Source organism: Papaver somniferum, chromosome 1 (assembly GCF_003573695.1).
Source record: "Papaver somniferum cultivar HN1 chromosome 1, ASM357369v1, whole genome shotgun sequence".
Lineage (NCBI taxonomy): Eukaryota > Viridiplantae > Streptophyta > Magnoliopsida > Ranunculales > Papaveraceae > Papaver > Papaver somniferum.
In genome coordinates this window covers 228356032-228374020 of record NC_039358.1, presented here as the reverse complement: position 1 = coordinate 228374020, position 17989 = coordinate 228356032, and the positions used below count along the sequence as shown (strand labels likewise).

Here is a 17989-nt window from a genome sequence, read left to right as displayed (position 1 = left end):
ATTTTTTCTCTAAGTTTTAGAGTAACAATACCTTGGCATTGGAGATGAAATTTTAGGTAGAAAGTATAACTTTTATTTTTTTAGCCATACAGGAATGACCCACAACAAAAAGATATGAATAGAACCTCCACCTAGGATTACCTTCACCCCTAGCATTGGAGATGCTTTAATAGAGTCGCACACCTTTGTTGCTTAATATAAACAAGTAGAGTGCACGTGCGTTGTATGAAAAATTCAAAACACTAATTATAAACAAAAAAAACACAATCCATGTTCACTAATTTCTTGAAAATAAATTTTTTACAAATTACCGAGTTCTTGTATACATACACTTTGCAGCAAGTGTCCCCAATCAAGTTTCTCAAACACAAATCCACAAAATGAGAAGCACAATAAAAGCAACAAAATACCGGTGCTCAGATAAAATTAGAATTAGAAGTTCCAAAACTTCCGGTTCTAGTGTCCGCCAATATGTCGCCACAATTGTTAACAAATGAAGGAACACTCACAGTAGCCCCAGTATCAACTCTTCCTGGCTTCGATCCACCTTGTGCAGTGTCACCTTAGAGGCCAAAATCTGTTTGAATCATCATCGTACATTGAAGTTAGTAAGTTGCAGCAATCATGTATAATTAAAAAACTTCAAATTTCTACAAAGGAAGTAGGAGGATGTAATGATAGATAATTAGTCCGATTCCAAGTTCCAAACGGGGAATGTAACAAACAAAGAGTTAACATAGTCATAGAAAGATACATTACCAAATAGTCAAGTTGACATCATAAAAATCAGAACTATCATTGTTAACCATTCTAAAGAGCATAGTGCATGAGCAAGCCATGTCTAAAGTCAGGAAAAAAAATAAGAGACATAAAATGATCGTGACTGATATAACTCACCTAGACTAACTGCTAAACTTTATGATCCATGAAGGAATGGAAAAGGGGTAAATCCTCTTAATTTGGCATCACACGCCCTTTAATCAACAACTTCAAACCATGCTGCATCTCTACTACAACTACAACTTGCCTTACTGCATCTCTACTACATACCTGAATCAAAATAGAATGAATGAGTTTAGTAACCAACATACATGGAGAGAGAAAACACAGAATAATTTTGAATGAGCAACGAATAAACTTCTTTTAAGAAAAGGAAATGCACTCTATTGTCTAGGTTGTTATTGAGATCACACCTTAGCTGATAACAATCAATCTCGATTATGCAAAATCCATATTTGAAACGACTGAACTGAACTTGCAAGACTTTATAAATTTTCATCTGTGAACTGTATATGTCAATTAACAATGGAATTCAGATGTCTAACATCAACAGTAAACAATTTTTTTTCTCTTATACATTTTTTCAAACAACTCATATCATACTTAACCAATAAGAAATTTGTTTTTGATATTAAAAGCACTAAATTCCAAAGTAGTCAAGGCATCTCAAACATTTTTCCCTAATAATGAATCTATGAGTGACCTAAAAAAAACCTATTTAGATTTCCCCAAACAATGAAAACAATTTGACATATACAGAGGTACGTAAATCCACTGTACCTTCAAAATCATTGATAAACGCATTCTAATAAAATCCTCAAAATTTACAGAAACCCTAGGATTTCAGATTGCAATAATCAACCTGGCATTTTTAGGGGCGACCCAAAAGGAATTAGGGGCGACACTAAAAGACAAAAAGGGTCACCCAAACGTAATTCTAAGCTACCCTTTATCTCTGATTTTTTGAAATGACCAATATGCCCTTATATAATCGGGAGCCTACACCATAATCGGTAGGTTAGAGGTGAATCAGTAGGTTAAATTGAAACTGTACCTACCAATTATAGTGTAGATACTTCGGCTAATAATCCCATTAATAAACGGTAGGTTATCCAACATATATGACTACCGATTATAAGTTGCCCCAAAATGAGTTTTTTTTAAAATCCTCCATGTATTGAATTTTGAAACCTGCTATAATCGTAAGGAAATACAACTTAACAACCTACCGATTATAAGGATCCACAGATCGAACCCTTTCCATATTCCATAGGTTTTGAGTGTACACAGCCAGCCATAACCACTTGGTTTGTGTTTTGGATGCAGCGTTAATCGGGAGTTAAATATATTACAAAACCTACCGATTATAAGTTGCCCCAAAATGAGTTTTTTCTAAAATCCTTCATGTATTAAATTTTGAAACCTGCTATAATCGGAAGGGAATACAACTTAACAACCTACCGATTATAAGGAGCCACAGATCGAACCCTTGCCATATTCCATAGATTTTGAGTGTACACAGCCAGCCATAACCACTTGGTTCGTGTTTTGGATGCAGCGTTTACAAAACCTACCGATTATAAGTTGCCCCAAATTCAAATTTTGAAAGCTACCATAATCGTTAGATATGCTAAATACAATACTTACTGATTATTGGTTTCTCCAGATTCAACTTTCGTCAAATTAGTCGTTGGAGTTTTGGGAAAAACAAAAAGAGTTGTTGGACCCTAAACCTATATAAAGAAACTCATATCCATCACCCCAATTGCACCAAACTCTTTCCTCTCTTCAGTTTTAATTTTCATAACAAAAAACATGGATATTGCTTTTGCCGAAGAAGAAGATTGTGCTATTTATAGAGCGTGGGTTGTGGTAACTGCTCATGATCGTGTTCACAAGCTCCACAAATCGGAATCCGAAGAGAAGATATGGAACCGTATCTTAATGGTATTTGAGGCCTTAGATGGTAATCGAATTCGAAGATCATCCAATGACATTAAGATGAGAAAGAATGCACTCGATAAGGAGATTGACAAACTTGAAGATGAGGAACGGTTTGTTAGGAACGCTTTTCCTTGGTGGACGTATGAAAAACGAGTAAGTATCTTTGTAACTCCAACTCACATTAACAAAAGTTAGTACTAACTTTTTACTCATTCATAATTTCATAGAAATCTTGCGGATCGCCGGTATGTGGACCTCTACGGGAAACGATTTGAACATGAAGGATGCTACAAAATCAAGAGGGACAATTTCTATGGTCACTGGAAGTTATGATCTGTTTTAATACTTTTATGGTCAATTAGGAGTATGGATTTAGGTGCTTTTGACGAAATTGTAAGGTTAAGGTCGTTTGAACTTCCGATTCTGACCAAAAAATGCAAAATCCCCAGAATCGGTAGGTTAATATATAAACTTAGCTTCCGATTGTGTTCCAAAATTCAACAGTTTCATGTCTTTCATGTAATTCGCTTGCGAGTCATCGTTAAATGCATAAACATAGCAACATAATCACTCATAATCCATACAAGGAACCATTCACAATCCATAAACATAACGTAACAACTAAAAATCCGACACATTGTTTGAAAACGACACAATCCGACATAAACAAAGTTATCCATAAAGTGAACGAAAAACATCGAGAGTTTACTATTTCTTTCCTTTGACTTTGCGACGAGTTTGACCAACATTTTCATTGGTTTCATCAACTTGAGTGCTCGATGACGCCCGAGTTCTTTTTTTACAATCTTTTTAGGTTTCTTGGCTTTTTCCCCAAACTGAGATGCATAATCTTCATTGTCAATGTTATCAATCAACTCTTGGTGCTTTCTTATCTTATCAAGTGGCACAGGCTCTCAGGCTTTTATGCAACTAGTGCACCATTTGGACAAACTATTGAACCTGCCCTTCTGTTTTTAAAACATAGCATACCATCAAACGGTTATTACTCTATTTTGACCCATAATATTAAACTAAACTAAGAAAAAAATAAGTACCAATCTTTCATAACCCACAGGTTTGTCTTTGAGGATACTCTTGTACGAAGCTGGCTTTGGTTTAATATCACGGATTACACGAATGTGAGAAACACTCAAGTACCATTCCCATATAGTTGGGAGCATTTTCAAAACCTTTGTTGGCTGGCCTTCCTAGGTTGTCCTACTTCTGGTACTCTATCTTCGGGCGCTTTTAGTTGAATTTCTGCTTGTGATTGTGGAGCACTTGGTTGAACTCTTGAACTGGTTGTGATTGAGAGGCACATGGTTGAACACCTTCTTGAACTGGTTCTGATTGAGGGGCACTTGGTTGAATACCTTCTTGACTTGCTTATTGAGTTCCATCTTGAGAACTTGAAGCGGCTTTGGCAGTCCTAGTTCTCCCTGCACTAGCTGTCAAGTTCTGACGCCTTTGCTTCCTTGCACTATCTGAGACAATTGCATCTTCGACTTTTCTACCTCGCCTATCCCTAAACAACGCGAAGAAAGTACAATAGGTTAGTAAACTATATAATCGGAAGTTAATCTAAATACACCATTCCCGAATATCCATATTCGATTGGTTGAGTAAACCACTAGCTTCCGATTACGAACAATCGGAATCCCCAGTTCACTAAACCATACCGAATACAAATAATCGGAAACAAAAGAAATTTTTGGTGTTCGAATATGTTTATCTACACCAAATAATCGAAAACTAAATTTCAACACAACCTTCTGAATAGGAATAATCGAAAGTAATAAAAAGTATAACCTTTCGAATAAATCTCAATCGGAAGTCTCACAAAACTAATGTCTACCGAATATGCATCACTTTGTGTCCAGAAACTACTAATATGGTAAGCCTAAACAATCGGAAGCAAATTACACAACATATCAACCGCTTAATACGTCTCTAATACTTGTTCTTCCCTAGTATATTCGGAAGTTAAAAACACAATTACATTCCGATTTTGATCGATTTAGGCCTCAGTAATGAAAAATGTTCAATAATCGGTGGGAAACCTAAATATTTAGCACCCGAATATAACGAATGTTCTTGTGAAATGAAGAAATCGACAACAATCAGGAGTTTAAAACAATTACTAACCTACCGAATATGGGTAATAACCGAAAATCCTAAAAAACAAAATCATGGATTTGACGAATTGAATCAATATAAAGCAAATTATTAGTAGAATCTTACCTAATAGGCGCCATTTCAAGTTGCTGGAGAGTTTGGCTTTGAGTATCGCCTACATCAGGGGTCGCATCTTCTTCACGTTCTTCGGGTTTGTGAGTTAAAACCTCTTTATTACGGGCATGCAATCCAATGTTTGGATCCTTACCGCGACAAACGTTTTTGGTTTTATCTTCCTGGGGTTCCTTTTATTTCATCTTTATAGAGAATAATCGGCGATGATTCGATTCAACGGTTAACGATGTATAGCGAGGAGAGGGGGAGAGTTTTCCTCTCTGCAATCGGAAGGAAAGAGGAGAAGAGGAGTTGAAGTTGAAGTTGAAAAGAAAAGAAATGAAATGAAATGAATTCAGGTTGACTTTGGTTTTATCTGTCAAACGGTTAATAATCGGTAGGCATTACCACATCATAAGCTACCGATTGTTGAGTAGCCCCAAATCGTTAGGGTTTGTTACTTATATACCTACCGATTATAGGAATCCCCAAATCGAACCACTGCCAAATTCCATAGGTTTCGAGGGTACATAGCCGACCATAACCATTTGGTTCGTGTTTTGGATGTAGTCATAATCGGAAGGTATATGGATTACATAAACTTCCGGTTATAGGTTGCCCCAAAATAAGTTTTCTTCTAAAATCCTTCATTTAATGAATTTGAAATCTACCATAATCGGGAGGTATTGTTACTCGTAGCTTTCCGATTATGGGAAGCCCAAATCGTTAGCTTAGACAGGTTTTAATTCGTCCGATTATATAGGAGCCTCAAATTTCACCATTGCAAAAATCTAAAGATTTCTAATTTCTATACTTTAACAATGGGTAGTCTCTTGAGGATCTTGTTACTCTCGATTGTTATAGAAGCCAGATACGAGTTTGACACATAAACGAGCTTAATCGGTAGTGTAATATAGTTAATAACATTCCGATTAGGTATTTACAATCGGGTACTATATAGCTTCCGATTATGTAAGGACATTAATGTATTCTCCGCGTTTTTGGACATCCTTTAACGTAGTATATAGGTTGGGAATAAAAAAGTCGCCCCTAATTCCTTTTGGGTCGCCCCTAAAAATGCCAGGATAATCAAACAATTTGAGAAATTTTTCATACCCTATCGAGGAAGTGAAAAACAACCACTATAATTCTTCGTCTCCGTCATTAATTCTCTGCAAATTGCTTGAAACGTAGGTGAAGAATCAGTCGCAGCGATGGATTTAGGTTGTTTAGAAGACAAAAGAGCTAAGAGAGCAGAAAACGACGAGGAATAACCGAGGAAGAGAAACAAAAGAAATGAAGTGAACGGCTGTGGTCGGAGATTAAGAAAATCCAACGGCTGTTTAAACGTTGTCATAAAATACGTTTGGTGTACGAAAGGTACGGCGGTACACCAAAAATGCTAGTGTTTTCGGCTAATGCTTGTTGCCATTAAAGGGGGAGATTGAACAACAACAACTGTAGTGTAGTGCTGCATGTTTCTATGAAAATTCTTACATACCTTGTATCACTTGTGTAATTATATTTCAATTTCCGCCAATTTACCTGCATTCACCGCCTCATCCACTCATGCGCGGATATCAAACCCACCGGATAATGGATTGGAGGCAAGTACAATTCTAGAATCCACCTTTTGAATGAATTGGGCGGGGGTGGTATCAAATCCGCACCCACCCTTCCATTGCTCACCCTACTATGGCGCTTGGGCGTAGGGGTGTGTAACGGACGGACGGTTGCGGATTAGGGGTCACCCGTAACCGAACCGTCAAAATTGCGGATTTGCAAAATTGAACCGTGACCGGTCCAATCACCCGCGGATTTAACCTTTGCGGATCCGCGGATTGTACGGGCCGGTTGCGGGTTAGCCGCAGATTTGACCTAGTTTTGATTGTACTTGTTGGGCCTAAATTCAGTTAGTGTCTTAACTTAGTTTTGATTGTATTCAGTTAGTTAACTTAGTTTTGATTCTATTTGTTGGGCCTAAATTCAGTTAGTGTTTTAAGGACTTTACTTCTTTCTCTTTGGGCCTAAATTCATTTAGTTAACTAAGTGATCAAAGAACTTCACTCCTTTCTCTTTGGGCCTAGGTTCATACTCAGGTAAGAAAACTTTGCTTCTTTCTACGGTTGCGGTAATCCGCGGTTTTCAAATGACAACCGCAACCGCATCCGCACCGCATGCGGATTTGAGAATCCCACCCGTGTCCGGCCCATACGTCTTGCGGTTTGGGTGAAATCCGCAATTTTACGGACGGATACGGGTTAAATCCGCGGTTCCGGTTTTTATGCTCACCCCTACTTGGGCGTACTAATTAAGAGATGGGCCTATGTCATACTAGAGCCCTCAATCACGTTCAGCCACCACAGGCCCAAAACTCAAGCTCATTCCTTTTTGAGATATACTGGTTCTTTTCATCTTGCTTAGCAAAGCTTTTTAACAAACCCCTTGGAGGACAGGATCTGGGAATTTTCGGGAATATCAATTGAACAGATTCTCTGTATTTTTACTTATGAATGTGAAAATGTGTTTAGCTTCTGGAGCATGGTAGTGATGTACCCGCGTTACGTGTTTGTTAACAGCTTGATTCCTGCCTAGACAGATGGTTTATGCTCGTAGGTGATTAGGTCATTATGGTGCTCGAGCACAAAAAATAAAAGGATTGCAGTTGCATCCTATCCCGATTCCTGGTCGAGTAACTAAGAGATGGCCTAAGACCCTATGTCTTAGTAACACTAGAGCTGGACAACGCATATAATGACCCTGCAACCATCCCATCAGGCATCACGGTCCAATCTCAAAAAGCTCTCCTTCAATAGTTAACACTAACATATGAAGCTTTGGGAACTACCAATTGAACAAGGTTTCTCTCTGCATATATATGTATACCCATGTAAAAGAGATCTAGTTGCATACCGTAGAGTTTCGGTAATAGTCTGAAAGTTCATGGATCACCAACAAAAAAAACTGTGAAAGAAATAGAATCAAAGCTACCAAATAATAGCAAGAAAGCAGCTAATTCATGTATGAAACTAGTCCAAGAAGTCTGGTTAAAGGAGTCGAAGAACAAGAACTTTGTATTCTCTCCGTTCTCAATCTACAGTGCTCTAGGTTTACTAGCTTCTGGAGCAAGTGGTGAAACCTTAAACCAGATAAAGCCTCAACAATCTAAAATCTGTTAATTCTATACTCATTGAGTCGTTTCGTGAACTGAGAACTGAACCCGAACTTTCTTTTGCTAGCGGTGTTTGGATTGAAAAATCTCGTACCATTAAACCTTCATTCAAAGAAGTTGCCACCGCAGTATATAAAGCAAAAGCCAGGGCCGTGGATTTCAAAAATAAGGCAAGAGACTTTTTGTTGTTGCTTGTATTTTTTTTTTCTTTTTTTCGTTTCTCTATATTTTTTTTAACATGATACCAAGTACATATCATGGCCAAAACTGTTGAAAAGTACTTAGAAGTTAGAACACAACCCCATTAGGTATGACATATTCAGCTCCTAAACTACGGCTTTAGAGAGTAGTGTTATTGTGATGTTCAAATTACGGCTCGTCTAAACTAAAAGTCTACAAGTACACATTTTCTGGTAAATTCCATTGCTTTAATGATATTTTTGTTTATTTTAATTTAGAGCAAAAAGGTGCAGAACAAGGTGAATAAATGGGTTGAACAGAAAACTAATGAATTGATTAAAAATCTTCTTCCCGACGGAGCAGTCGATGAAGATAAAAAATTTATATTGGCAAATGCACTCTATGGAACCGAAAGCCATTTGATCCGATGCTAACCAAGAAATCGAAGTTCTATCTCCTGGACGGGAAGGAAACAGTACAAGTTCGCTTCATGTCGTCCCAAGCAAGACGATATATTCTTGTTATGATAGCTTCAAGGGTCGTCTTAGGCACTAGGCAGTATAGGCGGCCGCCTAGAGCCCCAAAATATTGGGGGCCAAAATCTTTTATTTTCTGGTTTTATAGGTAATAAGTGACAGTTATAAGTGTTAATAAATTTTTGTTACAGGTATTTAAATTATTAGAAATACTGTGACAATTATAATTGTTATTAAATGTTTTGAAACATCTATACAACCATTACTAACAGAGGGTTAGTCCACGAGTGAGTTGGAGGGAGTTTAATGTATTTTGAATCTTGGGGATTTTGAGGGAGTGTAAGAGAGTATTGGGAGTTTGAGAGAGTTTGGTGTGTTGAGTGTTGGGAGTTTGAGAGACTCTCCCAAAATCTCTACTTTTTTGAGAGATTTGGAGTGAGGCAAAAATACACTATAAACTCCCTAGAACTCCCCAAAAAAAACAAACTCCCTATCATTCTAATTTTTACCACTAACAGGGAGTTTAAGTGTTTCTTTCAAACTCCCCCACGACTAACGGGGTTTTCTAGGGAGTTGGGGAGACTCTTCTAAACTCTCCCACGACTAACGGGGATTTTAAGAGACTCCCTCGAACTCCCTCACGACTAACGGAAAAAAACACAGCTACACCCAACTCCCCCAACTCCCTTGAGGACTAACACCCTCTAAATGTTTTGAAACATCTATACAACCGTTACTAAGTTTTTGGTTTTACAAGCTTAAAACCCCAAAATCCAACCAAAAAGGCTGAGAATTTTTAGGCGGCCTTTGGCCGCATAGCACTTATACCACGTCTCCCGATTATAGGATAAGACAAACCCAAAATAGTAAAAGACTACTTCCCGTCTCTACTTTAAGAGGCTTGCTTGTTGGATCCTGTTAACTTAGGAAATGTCCGTTGACATGGTTGCACAAGTGACGCATTCACAAACCCAAGATAGTAAAAGACTACTTCCCGTCTCTACTTTAAGAGGCTTGCTTGTTGGATCCTGTTAACTTAGGAAATGTCCCCTGACATGGTTGCACAAGTGCCGCATTCTTCTCTTTTCCTTAAACTTAGGGGACATTTTTTTATTAGAGAAGTCTGGGAAGATTAATAAAATAGATTGGGTACGCTCATCGCAACACGAAAGTTTAAGTTCCTAAACATATTGATGTATCCCCCAAACTAAAAATATAACTCTTTCTTTGATTTGGTAACCTATAAAAAGGCCCCATATTTTAAGTTCGACTAGAGCACCCCAAAACGGCAAGATCATGGTTTTTAAAAGCGTACGCTTCGCTTCAAATTTCGCTTAAACGCTTCGAAGCGCAGCTCTGAAGCGGAACACCCAAGAAGCGTAGTTTTGACTTTTTCTTGAAGCGTTGACTAAGTCAACCACTTGAAAATCAAAAATTTAAACTAATAAAAATATAAAGAGGATGCTAGGGATCGAGCCTAAGAGCTCCTACTCCCCAAAGAACACCCAATACCACTGTACCGTACTAGTTTTTGTTGTTACAAGTGAACATAGTTTTTGTGGAACAACAACCATACATTAAATATGGATTCCTTATATAATTCAATGATATTTATAGACGTATATATTAAAATGTAGCGCTTCAATAACAGATCATGAAGCGTCTCTTCACGCTTCAACATACGATTCGCTTCTTAAAAATTAAAAACGCTTCACGCTCCGCTTCACGCTTTAAAAACCTTGGGCAAGACGTTCAAAGTAGTTAAACTCCCATACAAATGTTCAGAAACAGACGAAAATGCTTGTGGTTCAAGTTTTTCTATGTATATAATTTTACCCGAGCAACGAAATGGGCTTGTTAAACTTATAGCGAAGGTGAGTTCTAATCCAGCTAGTTTTCTGCGTAAACATGTCCCAAGCAGTCCGAGTTTGGTGAGTACGGGTGAATTTAAGGTTCCGAAATTTAAAATCCTTTTTGATATTGAAGCATCAAGAGTACTCAAGAAACAACATATGGTTTTTCCTTTTAATAAACGCAATGCGGAGCTGACGGACATGGCACATATCGACGGAACTAGTAAAGATGATAAGCTTCATGAAGTTGATGAAGAAGGACCTAAAGCTGCCGCTTCTACTGCTGTTTTGGGGCGTTTGGCTTGCAGAACAAGCACGTCCTCCTCCTCCTGTCGATTTTGTGGCAGATCATCCTTCATTGTTCATTATAAGACAGGAGAAAAGTGGTATGGTATTGTTCATGGGACATTGGGACATGTCCTTCATTCTATGTTAAATTCGTGCGATGAAGACACATGTGATTATCTCCGTATAGTTTCATTTAGTAGTTATGAACATCCAAAATTTTCCTCTATGGCATAATTTTTCTTTTGTCAATGATTTTAGCCAATTAAAGTTTCTTATGTTTACAAACAGTTCCTCCCGGTTTAAAGCGCCCAACTGCACATCCAAACAACGACCAAAATCCGCCAGAACCCAGAGAGTGGAATAGTGACGTTTTTCTGAGAAGCTATAGGTCTTGTCTGAATGTTATGAGATCCACAAAAAAGAGCATTTTATATGTCTGAAAGGTTACTGAAAAAAATTGCTTCAGAATGAGAATTCCTTCAGAATTGTTGTTTTTAAAACTGAGAAAACCACTGCACCAAAAATGCTTCTTGTTCCCAATTCATTCCAAATGGGCTTTATCGTTTTCTTGATCTAGCATTTACATCATTCCAAATGGGCTTTATCATTTTCTTGGTCTAGCATTTACATGGAAACCTATTTTGAGGCATACTCTTTTTTTTTTTTGAGGCATACTCATCCATTATATTATCTAGGGTGGGTTTATAAGGGGTGTCTAAAGGTAGTGTAATTATCTATATATTCCTAAATAATTTCATTTGTCATAGTTCCCTTATCCTCAAAAACCTAAAATTAAAAATCAAAATAAAAACTTTAAACTTAAACATCTAGGACTCCAATTCAATAAAGAAATTAATCAAACAAAGGAAACACGAATCGAAGTGAGCGATGTTGGAATGCGAAATCCAAATCTCAATTGCTCTTAGATGTATTTTAGAATGTATGCGTAACAAACCCATCTTGTTTTTGATTGATTTTATTTTCTTTGATCGGTAGAATATGATTTCAAAGATGAAATTAGGGTTTTCTAAAGATCAGTTCGGCTGATCTAGCAGTATCAATTTTGAGCCGAACTTAGTGTATGATTTAGAGAAACACTATGTTCGGCTAATGCGACTTTACAATATTTTCAGCCGAACCTCAATTTTCCAGCCGAACCTCAATTTTTCAAGCCGAACCTAGTGGATGATTCAATTTCTGAGTGAAGTTGTCAGCCAAACCTAGGTATAATTTCAAAAAAAACAAAGGTTCGGCTCAAAAGTTATCAGCCGAACTGTTCATCTAGTCAGCAGATCTGGGTTTTAAAAATTCAATTTTTTGGCAGATTCAACTTATAAAAGGAAATTAAACCTCGATAGAAGTTTACCTCTTATTTGAATCACACATTTTGGTCACTTCTAATCACTAAAATCTCAAAAGTCAAAATCCAAGCTTTTTTTCTTCACTTCTTCTTCTTCCTCTCAAAAATCCCAACTCTCTCACATAAATTTGATTTTTTTACTAATTCACCTCTCATAATTTAATGTTTAATCAATCCTTAAAATCCATAATCAATCAATTCTAATCATAATCATTTACACTAATTATATAAGGGTAGTTATGCCATTATCAAAAATGGTGGATGAGGGGTGATGTTGTTTTTTATTTAGTGACCCGATTTTGGCATTATCTAGTATGCCTCAAAAAAAATCTAGTATGCCTCAAAATAGGTTTCTTTACATGATGCCGCATGATGAAGTCTAGGGGTGAGCGTTTTACCTGTAACCCGCAGACTTAACCGGGACCAACCGCATTTGTGCGGATGGATGCTCGGACAGTTCGCTAATGGGTTGGACGTGAATGGAATTTTTGAAATCCAACGGATTACGGATTGGACCCGGGTGCAACCTTGAAAATCCGTTGGACATCCATACCCGTTAAATTATGTGTATTTATATAGTTTCTAAAAAATATATGGATAGTTTTGGAATTTTTGAGGTGTTTGCTTGGAGTGGTGTTCATGACACTTCTATATTTATATACATATATAAAATGTGTAGGTTCTATACAAAATCATCTACATATATTGGCTTTATTTTTTCATTATAAATTTTAACTAACACAAATCCATTGGTTTATCCGCACCCCATCCGTTCATCCGTGCATCCATTGGATGCAAATTGGATGTTGAATTAGATGCGGATGCCAAATTTGAAATCCGTAGTGTATTGGATTGGATGCGGTTGAGGTGAAAACTGGTCCATACCGGCCCATGCTCAAGCCTGCCGCATCATAAGGAAAAAGTGGATTCCAAAATACAACATGATACCCAAATGCTTATCTCTGACACAACAAAGTTATGTTATAGTTTACAATTCATTAGATTTAATTATGTTTTATGCATTTCTATGAAACATAAAACTATATTAATCATTTTCAACCTGCACATTGTCGTTTATTATTTTTCTTTTTGGATATAAGAATCAAAACCTTATAACCATTGAACTTCCTCAGAAAACTTATATGGAACAAACTCACACAAAAACTAAGGTAATAATCCAGTACCACGTAATAATTAAAAATCAGAATCTTTTCAGCACAAACATGATTAATCTAAAAACATTCCATTATCCTCAGGTATCATACTTGTGGCTGTTCACTAAGACTATAGCCTGGAACTGTCAGGGCTTAGGAAATCACTATAAATCGGAAACTCTCAACAACTTAGAGGATATATTAAACCATGAAAACCCAGACATCTTATTTGTTTCTGAAACTAAACAACAAACAAAAAATGTAGAACAAACTCTGCTAAGATTAAACCTCCACAATTTCTGGGTTGCACCTCTGAGAAATGCTGCAGGTGGTCTATTTCTTGCTTGGAACGATGATGTTAAACTAACAGTCATAGAGTATAAACATATAAATGCCAGGATATACGATCAAACCATCAATTCTAGTTGGATATTATCCTGCTTTTATGGTAGCCCCTATAGAGAAACTAAAAATGAATCCCGGAATATGATAAGAAATATGGCAGATCACGTTAAGGAACCGTAGGTAATTATATGAGACTGTAATATAGTCCTTCACGAATATGAAAAGAAAAGTATATCTGATTTCAATGACACTGAAACTAATACATTTAAAGACATGCTAGATAAGTTATCCCTTCAGGACTTAGGCTTCAAAGGATATCCTTTTACATGGAACAATAGAAAATATGGCCCTGATTTCACAAAACAAAGACTGGATAGGTCTATAGGAAACAATGAATGGTTTAACATCTTCTCTTCCATCACCGCCATAACTCACTTATCACCTATAATCTCTGACCACGTCCCAATATGCCTTAACACTTATATTGCATGGAATGACGGGGCCAAACCTCTTAAATTTTTTTCCACTTGGATAGAACATCCTCAATGCAAACCCCTGATAGAAGAAGCTTGGAATATCAACATAGATGGCTCCCATGCCTACTGCTTTACTAAAAAAATAGTGAATGTCATTATGAAAAATGGAATATAAAAGTTTTTGGCAACATAAACATAAACACAAAAACCACTAAAAAGAAATTAGATACAGTCAATAAAAATCTACCATCTCACATCAAATCTAGAGAACTAGGCAAACTTACCTCTGAATTATCTAATTGGTATAATATAAGAGAAGAATTTTGGAAGGTTAAAAGCAAAGACCAAAATATAACTTTAGGTGACAGAAACACCCAGTACTTTTATGATATGGCAAGACAGAGATATCGAAGAAACAAAATTGACACACAACAAACTTCAAATAATACCCTGATAAACTCTAAAAGGATATTGCTGACTGTCTCACGGACCATTTTAAACATATAGATACAACTGTAAATCCTCAAATTGATGAAAATATGCTTAATTTAATCCCTGAATGCATAACAGAAAATGACAACATCACTTTAGAAGCTATTCCTACTTATGAGGAAGTCAAAAACACTCTCTTCTCCATGAAACCTAATAAGAGTCCGGGTCCCGATGGTTTCCCATCCAATTTTTTTTCAGAAAAATTGGGCACTTGTGGGTAAAGATCTTGTTAGTATTGAAAAAGTGGGGGTCTAACAACCTCACCCAATATTTCGCTTAGCAATCTGTATGGACTAACTCCAATATACTTACAAGAGAATCAACTAGACAGTTATACTCAATCTTATAAAAAGTATATCAAAGAGTTATATCTTAATCTCTCAATTCAATCCACAATCAAACAAATAATAATTTGCGATCCCGATTGAATATAAGAGAGATAACTTGAACGGTACAAAAGACCAATGTTCAAGGACCAATCAATTTCAATCAACAAACAAAGGTTGGATTTACCAATTGATCGATTCAACGCACAACCTGTGATATTTCAATTATATAACAAAATTTAATGCGGAAAATAAATAACACAAACACCAGAAGTTTTGTTAACGAGGAAACCGCAAATGCAGAAAACCCCCGGGACCTAGTCCAGATTTGAACACCACACTGTATTAAGCCGCTACAGACACTAGCCTACTACAAAGCTAAATTCGGTCTGGAATGTAGTTGAACCCTAATCAATCTCACATTGATTTACGGTACAGTCGTGCTCCTTACGTCTCTGATCCCAGCAGGATACTACACACTTGATTCCCTTAGCTGATCTCACCCACAACTAAGAGTTGTTAAGACCCAAAGTCGAAGACTTGATAAACAAATCTGTATCACACAGAAAAGCTTATAGGAATAGATAAATCTGATTCCCACAGATATACCTACGAGTTTTTGTTCCGTATTTTGATAAATCAAAGTAAACAGGAACCAATTGATATACCAGACTTATATTCTCGAAGAACAACCTAGAAATATCAATCACCTCACAATAATCTTAATCGATTAACGAAACAAGATACTGTGGAATCACAAACGATGAGATGAAGGTGTTTGTGACTACTTTTCTATCTTGCCTATCGGAGATATAAATCTCAAGCCAATCCCAATAGTTGGGTCTGGCTTCACAATCCCAATGAAGTTTTTAAGTCGTTAACCTACAGGGTTTCGTGAAAAACCTAAGGTTAGAGGAGAATCGACTCTATCTTATACTACTAGTATCACACAGGAGGTGTGGGGATTAGGTTTCCCAGTTGCTAAAAAAATCAGGGTTTGCAATCTAAGTTACCTTGGTAACAAAGCATTCAATATTCACCGTTAGATGAAAACCTGATTAGATTCAAGCTAATATATTTCAACCATTAGATCGAACTTAGCTTGTTATACACAAATGAAATGTAACTTCATTTAGGTTTGAGTACCCGTACCTAAACGTGTACACTTAGTTCGTTCAACAATAGTTAACCAATGGTTAGCCATATGAGAACTTTCATATCAACCTTGTTCATTTTCACCATAACTAGTTCAAATGACTCAAATGAACTAGTTATATAGTTGTTCAATTGCTTAGATCTTATAGATATATACAAGACACAATCGAATAAAAATCGGTTTTGATTCACTCGAATCGATTCATGAAAATTTATAGCCACGGTTTGCAAAGATTGCATTCCTTATTATATAAATGTTTTAGTTCATGAATAAACCGATTTTAGAAAGTAACCTACCTAAGTATGCAAACGAGTACGCATACTTAAGTAACCAAATTGAGTTTGTTTTTCACTTTCAAACTCCAGCAGAAAATCACGGACGAGATTTTTCCGCCAGTATGCGTTCGGGTACGCATACTCACCCGGATTTCCAACAACCGCCGGTACGCGTACGGGTAAGCATACTTTGGGTTCCCGGTTTTGGACTTTTAAACAAATGTGAGAGCACACTATGTTAATATCCAAAGATGGTTACATGTTCTAAACTCTCATTTCAATCATTGAAACTTTCTTAGAGGATGTTATATTGTTGTTATTCACAAACTATTTTTCATCAAAGCGATTTTCAAGTTATTGAAATAATCAACATGACTTTCGTCACGAGTAAAGATGAACTTGGCCAAAGTGAAAGCTTACCAAATACATATTTCGAGAAATAGATAAGCGAGATAAACTCGGCTCGAAATAGCAAATGTGTATAATCGAAGTCTATATAGCAATACGACTTTTGTCTCAAAATAGGAGATATAATAGATAGACTTTTGAGTGATAGATAAGTTCAAGTCTCCACATACCTTTTGTTGATGAAGTTTCATAAGTTACTTGAGTAGTTCTTCGTCTTCATATGATGAACGTCATGGAGTCTAATGAAATAAATTCTTTATTTATTTCCTTAATCCCTAAAATTGAAAAACCTCTAACAGCTGCCGAGTTCAGACCCATCGCTCTTTGTAACACCTCTTACAAATTTATATCGAAACTAATAGCTAAAAGGATCAAACCCCTCTTAAATAAGATAATCTTATCTTATCGATCTGCCTTCATTCCTGGGAAGAACGTTTCCGATAATATAACAATTGCTCACGAATTGATACACAATATGAGAAAGAAAAATAACCTTATGGGACTAAAGATTGATATACCCAAGGCTTTCACCGGGTTGAATGGACTATACTAATGAAAACTATGAGAAAAATGGGATACTCTAAAAAATGGTGTGACATCATATTTCAATGTATATCAACGACAAATTTAGCCATTCTTCTAAATGGTTCTCCACGTGGTTTCTTCAAACCATCTTGAGGACTCAGACAGGGAGTCCCATTGTCTCCGTATCTGTTCCTTATGTGTATAGAAACTCTATCGAGAACCATCTCTCATGCTGAAAATATAGGTATGTTAAAAGGGCACAAAATCACAGATGAGGCTGTTAACCATCTGTGGTTTGCAGATGATTGCATCATATTTTGTGATGTTAATACCCAATCCATCCACAACCTTCTAAAGCTGTTACATGACTTTGGAGACACCACTGGTCAACTTATCAACCTTAAAAAATCTGGGTTTTTTACAGCCCTAAAATAGATCCCGATTTAGCTATTGAAATCCAAGATATCCTTCATGTAAAACATATCCCTCTTGAAGACAAACACCTAGGTTCCCCTTTATTCACAAATATATCCAAAATAAAAAGATTTGA

The 17989-nt window shown here is 36.6% G+C and overlaps 1 protein-coding gene across 1 annotated transcript; it reads left to right on the top strand.

Moving 5' to 3' along the window:
- Positions 1–10601: 10601 nt before the first annotated feature.
- Positions 10602–11156, top strand: LOC113271443 (serpin-ZXA-like). The gene has a single exon (XM_026521306.1). It carries the CDS (start codon positions 10602–10604, stop codon positions 11154–11156), a length of 555 nt encoding a protein of 184 aa, XP_026377091.1.
- The last annotated feature ends 6833 nt before the right edge of the window (positions 11157–17989 follow it).